This window comes from Theobroma cacao, chromosome 4 (genome assembly GCF_000208745.1).
Source record: "Theobroma cacao cultivar B97-61/B2 chromosome 4, Criollo_cocoa_genome_V2, whole genome shotgun sequence".
Lineage (NCBI taxonomy): Eukaryota > Viridiplantae > Streptophyta > Magnoliopsida > Malvales > Malvaceae > Theobroma > Theobroma cacao.
The window spans coordinates 22,353,731-22,359,782 of record NC_030853.1 but is presented as its reverse complement, the minus strand read 5'-3'; the positions used below and the strand labels follow the sequence as shown (position 1 = coordinate 22,359,782).

The 6,052-nt window shown below is 36.8% G+C and overlaps 1 protein-coding gene across 1 annotated transcript; it reads right to left on the bottom strand.

Annotated features, from left to right (window-relative positions):
* Positions 3,773-5,009, bottom strand: LOC108661607. Its single transcript, XM_018119066.1, has 2 exons — positions 4,493-5,009; positions 3,773-4,398 (listed from the first exon to the last, which is right to left on the bottom strand). The coding sequence occupies exons 1-2, from the start codon at positions 5,007-5,009 to the stop codon at positions 3,773-3,775; spliced, it is 1,143 nt and encodes a 380-aa protein (XP_017974555.1).

Sequence of the window (6,052 nt, the reverse complement as noted above, 5' to 3'; positions counted from 1 at the left end):
TATATATATTATATATATATATATATGTACATATATATACATACATATACATACATATACACATACATAAACATATATATACATACATATACATACATATACACATACATAAACATATATATACATACATATACATACATATACACATACATAAACATATATATACATACATATACATACATATACACATACATAAACATATATATACATACATATACATACATATACATATACATATATGTATATATATATGTATAACTTTTCTTAATATGGTTTAAATTATAACAATAAAAATGAAAATACATTTTTATTTAACAAAAATAGGCTAGACACAAAATCAATTAAAACCAGAGAGGAAGGTTAACTTTCTAGGCTCAGATTAGCCTAATTCAATAACCCACAGAAGGCCCAAAACTGCTATGCCGGATCTGCTTCTTGAGGTCCACAAGGCTAAGCCCAAAACGCATCGTTTTGGGTATTTGTTTGATAGCTTTTAATCCACCAAAACGACGTCGTTTTGATCCTAAACCTAAGTATTTAAACCTTCATTTTCCCTTCTTTCTCATTTTCTACTTTTTTTTTCTCTCTCTAGCCGCACCCTCTCTACCTTCTCTCTAAAACTTTTTTTTTCTTCTTCTTCTACTTTTTGCTTTTTGTCTTTCTTTCTCTCTTCAACTTCCCTTTGGCTAGCAAATTTCCTCATTTTCTCTATTTCTTCCTTCTCGTCGGCCGACGCCTGCTTTTCTCTATTTTCTTTTCGTCGGTCGACGACTTCTCTTCTCTACCACCGCAGATCGGGAGTCCTAGATCCCAAATCTCTTCCTCCTAAATGACGCCGATCCGCTTCTTGATACCCAAATCGGGCCTCCTCCCTTTCACCGTCGATGACCCAATTGGATCTCCAAAAAACAAATCATAAAATCGGAACCCAAAAATCCTAAACCATTGCCATTTCCCTCATTTTTTTTGTATTTTTTTTTGGTTGTGAGTTTTTATTTGTTGTTGATTGTGGTTAGGTAGTTGGCTGCTAGATCTTAGAATTTTTTTTGGTTTTTGGTTGTTGAATCTATGTTTTTTGGAATGTTTTCTCTCTGTTTTTGTTGTTTTTTTTTGTTTGAAACTCTTTTTTTTTTGAATCTCGATTTTCTTGCCCCTAAAATCCTCTCCCTGAATCGGTTTGAAACCCCCCCTTTTAAGAACTGGATTGTCCAAAAATTTGGACAATCCAGAGGTGAAATCATGCTCTTCTGAGCATGATTTCACAAGGTTCTAGCAAACAGGAAGGGTTGGTAGCCGGAGGTGACCACTCCTCCCCAAATTCGGCTACCTTTCAGGGGCATTAATGGCCTGTAATGATGAATTGGATGAGGGGCTGAGCACACGCTTAGTCCCTTCCTGTTCATTCATCATTTTTTTTATTTTTTATTTTTATTTATTTTTTATTATTTTCATCTGTTTCTTATTAATTTTTTTATTTTTAAGCTTTTTTTATTATTTTTTTTGAAGTAGGTGTCTACAGTTGCCCCTCTTTGTACATTCTTGAGAATCAAGAATAGTGCAAAGACATAGACACTGTATTCAATTCATCTTGGGGCAAGTTTGATTCTAGCAATTTGATTTAGGCTTGACCTATTTCAAAACAAGTTTGATTAAAAACATGAAGTCCCTAGGCTTGACCTGGGTTCGTAAAAGAATGAGATTTCTAAGTTTGACTTAAGCATAACCCGTCTCAAAATAGGTTCAATTAAAAAACGAAAATTTCTAGACTTGATCTAGACTTGACCTATCTCAAAATATGTTCGACTTAAAAATTGAAATTTCTAGACTTGATATAGGTTCGACCTATCTCACAACAGGTTCAACTTAAAGAATTGAAATTCCTAGACTTAATCTAGGCTCGACCTATCTCACAACAGGTTTGATTTAAAAATTGAAATTTCTAGACTTTATCTAGGCTCGACCTATCTCACAACAAGTTCGATTTAAAAATTGAAATTTCTAGACTTTATCTAAGCTCTACTTATCTCAAAACAGGTTCGATTTAATTCTTTAATGCCAACTTAATTGGATTAACATGAAATGAGAAGACTCAAATCCTTCCGTCAAAGTTTTACAACCTCAACACTTTAGGTCGAGTGAATTTCCACCTTCGAAGTTTGGGACATGAATTAATTTTGATTCTTGTCAAGTGCATGGCTAGGCATGTATGCATGATTGACATGATAGAATGCTTTTCATGTTTATGATTCATTAAGGTTCCAAGACCTTTGCTTCATCTAATTTTTCACTGCAGCTTTCAACGACCTTCGTCTTGTGCCTTTCTTCATTGGCTGACATTCTTGGTTTTCCTTAGGCGTGCCCCCTTCTTTTTGACATTTGACCTTTTTTTTTTTTTGCTCAAGTTTAAAGCTCTGCCATTCCTTTTTCTCATCATCAAGTCATTTGTTGAACAATGAACGTAATTTCTTGCTTAGTTAGTTCATTTCCTTACCAATTATCATTCATTTCCATGACAATCATCATGTTGGATTGTGTATTAGTGGAAAGAAAAGCTTGAAATATAGAAGTGAAGGAAGATTTACAAAGGATCAAATGAAGGAAAATTTACAAAGCAATGATTAGATCATTCAAACAATGAACATTTAGACCATTTAGAGAAACCAATTTGATTTTTGACTTCAAGAATTGTCCTTGATTGATGCCTTGAGCAAATCTGTAGGTTGCAGACTTTATAACTCCTCATGTTTTGCAAAATTGTGGAGCTTTGTTCATAATGCATTTTCACCTCTTCTTGGATTGATGGTTTCAGTTTCATTCCAAATTCCTGCCTTTTGGCCTCAAGCTGCCATTCTCGGGTTTTCAGCATGAGCCTCCTCCTTTGGGTATGAGTTACCCTTTTTCAGGTTTTCAACACAAACCCCCTTCCTTTTATATATATTTTTTGTTTTGTTTTTTTTTAAGTATAGTACTTTTTCACTGCATCCGCGTTTATCGGATTAGACAGATCTTCCCCATCCATGTCAGCTAAAATTAAAGCTCCTCTTGAAAAAACCTTCTTTACCACATATGGCCTTTCTCAATTCGGCATCCACTTTTCCCGAAAATCAATTTGATTAGGGAGTATTCTCTTGAGAACCAACTCTCCTTCTCGAAACTGCCTGGGATGAACTTTTTTCTCGTATATTAACATCATTCTTCGTTGGTACATCTGGCCATAACAAAGAGCCGCAAGATTTTTTTCCTCAATCAAGTTCAATTGTTCATAGCGAAAGCGGACCCACTCAGCATCTTCCAATTCTGTATCCATCAACACCCTCAATGATGGGATTTCTACTTCAACAGGTAGAACTGCTTCTGTACCATATACTAATGAGTACGGAGTTACCTCGATGGCGGTACGCATAAAAGTTTGATATGCGTGCAAGGCAAAGGGAAGTTTCCCATGCCAGTCTTTATAAACTTCAGTCATCTTTTCGACAATCTTTTTGATATTTTTGTTGGCTGCCTCTACCGCTCCGTTCATCTTCGGACGGTAAGTTGTTGAGTTATGTTGCTTGATCTTGAATTTAGCGCAAACCTCCTTCACCATTGCGCCATTCAAATTGCTTGCGTTATCAGTAATGATCCTTTTTGGAAGCCCATACCGATATATGACCTCCATTTGGATGAACCTGCACACCACCTTTTGTGTCACATTCGCATAGGAAGCTGTTTCTACCCATTTCGTGAAATAATCAATGGCCACCAATATGAATCGATGTCCATTAGAGGCTTATGGCGTAATAAGCCTAATCACATCCATTCCCCACATTGAAAATGGCCAAGGGGCCGTGAAAACGTGCAATGGGGCTGGTGGAGCATGGATCCTATCTGCATAAATCTGACACTTGTGGCACCTTCGAACGAAGTTTATGCAATCTGATTCCAATGTCAACCAATAATATCCAGCTCTCATAATTTGTCTGGCCAACATATGTCCATTAGCGTGAGCTCCACAAGTTCCTTCGTGGACTTCTTCCATTATTTTGTTGGCCTCAGTAGCATCCACACATCTCAAAAGTATTTGATCCTGACTTTTTTTGTATAGCACTTCTTTGCTCAAGAAGAAACCCGTTGCTAATCTTCTAAGGGTCCGCTTGTCATTGTCCAAGGCATTCTCCGGATATACCTGGTGCTTAATGTATTGCATGATATCATGATACCACGGCTTACCATCAACCTCTTCTTCAACGTTCAAGTAGTGTGTGAAGACTTCACGGACTTCTAAATCAAAAGGGCGTACATCAGCCGCTTCTTTTATTTTGAACATTGCTGCGAGAGTGGCCAAAGCATCAGTAATCTGATTTTCTTCTCGAGGCAAATGGTTGAAGCTGATTTCCTTGAACTGTTTGCTTAATTCTGTAATTAGCTTTTTATATGAAACTAGTTTAGAATCTCTAGTTTCCCATTCGCCTCTCATTTGACATATCACCAAAGCTGAATCTCCGTAAACCTCTATCGCGCCGACTTTCATCTTGATTGCTACTTGTAATCCCATTACCCAACGCCTCATATTCCGTTATATTATTCTTACAATTGAAATTGAATCTCGCCGCAGCTGGATAGTACTTTCCACTTGGAGAAATCAACACTGCCCCAATTCCATGCCCTAAAGCATTAGATGCTCCATCAAAATACATCTTCCATGAATTAAGTTCATTGGGACTGTCCTTTTCTATGTGCAAAACGGTCATCAAATCTTTATCTGGAAAATCAAAACTTACAGATTCATAATCTTCATCAGCTCGATCTGCAAGGAATTCAACAATGACGCTCCCTTTGATTGATTTTTGGGACACATACACAATATCATACTCAGACAATAGCACTTGCCATCGAGCTATTCTCCTAGACAGGAAGGGTTTTTCAAAAATATACTTGATGGGATCTAATTTTGCCACCAACCATGTTGTGTGATACAATATATATTGTCGGAGCCTCTGGGCTGTCCATGCTAACGCACAATACATCTTTTCGAGCACAGAGTATTTAGACTCATACTCCGTGAATTTTTTGCGCAAGTAATATATGGCCTATTCTTTCTTCCCAGTTTCATCATGTTACCCCAATACACATCTCATAGAATTCTTGTTCACAATCAAATACAAAATAAGAGGTTTTCTAGCTGTCGGTGGCACCAACATCGGTGGATTTGTGAGATATTCTTTGATTTTATCAAAGGCTATTTGACATTCTTCATTCCACTCTTCTGGGTCTCGTTTTCGAACCAGCTTGAAGATTGGATCACATTTGCAGGTGAGCTAAGATATAAATCGAGTAATGTAATTCAACCTCCCTAAAAATTTTCTCACTTCTTTTTGCATTTTGGGAGGTGATAGCTCTTGAATAGCTCGTATCTTTTTCGGGTCCACTTCAATTCCTTTTTCACTTACTATGACCCCAATAATTTTCCAGAAGTTACACCAAAAGTACATTTTCCAGGATTCAACTTAAGCTGAAACTTTCGCAATCTCTCGAATAGCTTTTTGAGATTGACAGTATGATCCCTTTCTGTATGAGATTTTACAATCATGTCATCCATATATACCTCTATCTCTTTATGCATCATATCGTGAAACAAAGCTACCATTGCCCTTTGGTAGGTGGCACCTGCATTCTTCAATCCAAATGGCATTACTTTGTAACAAAATGTTCCCCACATGGTTACGAATGTTTTTTTTTCCATATCTTTGGGTGCCATCTTGATCTGATTGTAACCAGAAAAACCATCCATAAATGAGAATAAAGCATGCTTTGCTGTGTTGTCCACAAGAGTATCAATATGTGGCAAAGGGAAGCTATCCTTCGGACTTGCTATTTTCAAATCCCTGTAATCGACGCACATTCGAACTTTCCCATCCTTCTTAGGAACTGAAACTATGTTAGCCACCCATTCAGGATACTTAGCCACCTCTAAAAATCCAGCATCAAATTGCTTCTTTACTTCTTCTTTAATCTTCAGCAACATTTCTAGCTTTATCCTTCTCAACTTCTGTTTAATAAGCTTGCAATC

Coding starts and splice junctions, on each gene's coding strand:
- LOC108661607 (XM_018119066.1), bottom strand. CDS start 5,009: ATGTATTGTGCGTTAGCATGGACAGCCCAGAGGCTCCGACAATATATA. Junction 4,399..4,492: donor TGAAAGTCGGCGCGATAGAG/GTTTACGGAGAT, acceptor AGCTAATTACAG/AATTAAGCAAACAGTTCAAG.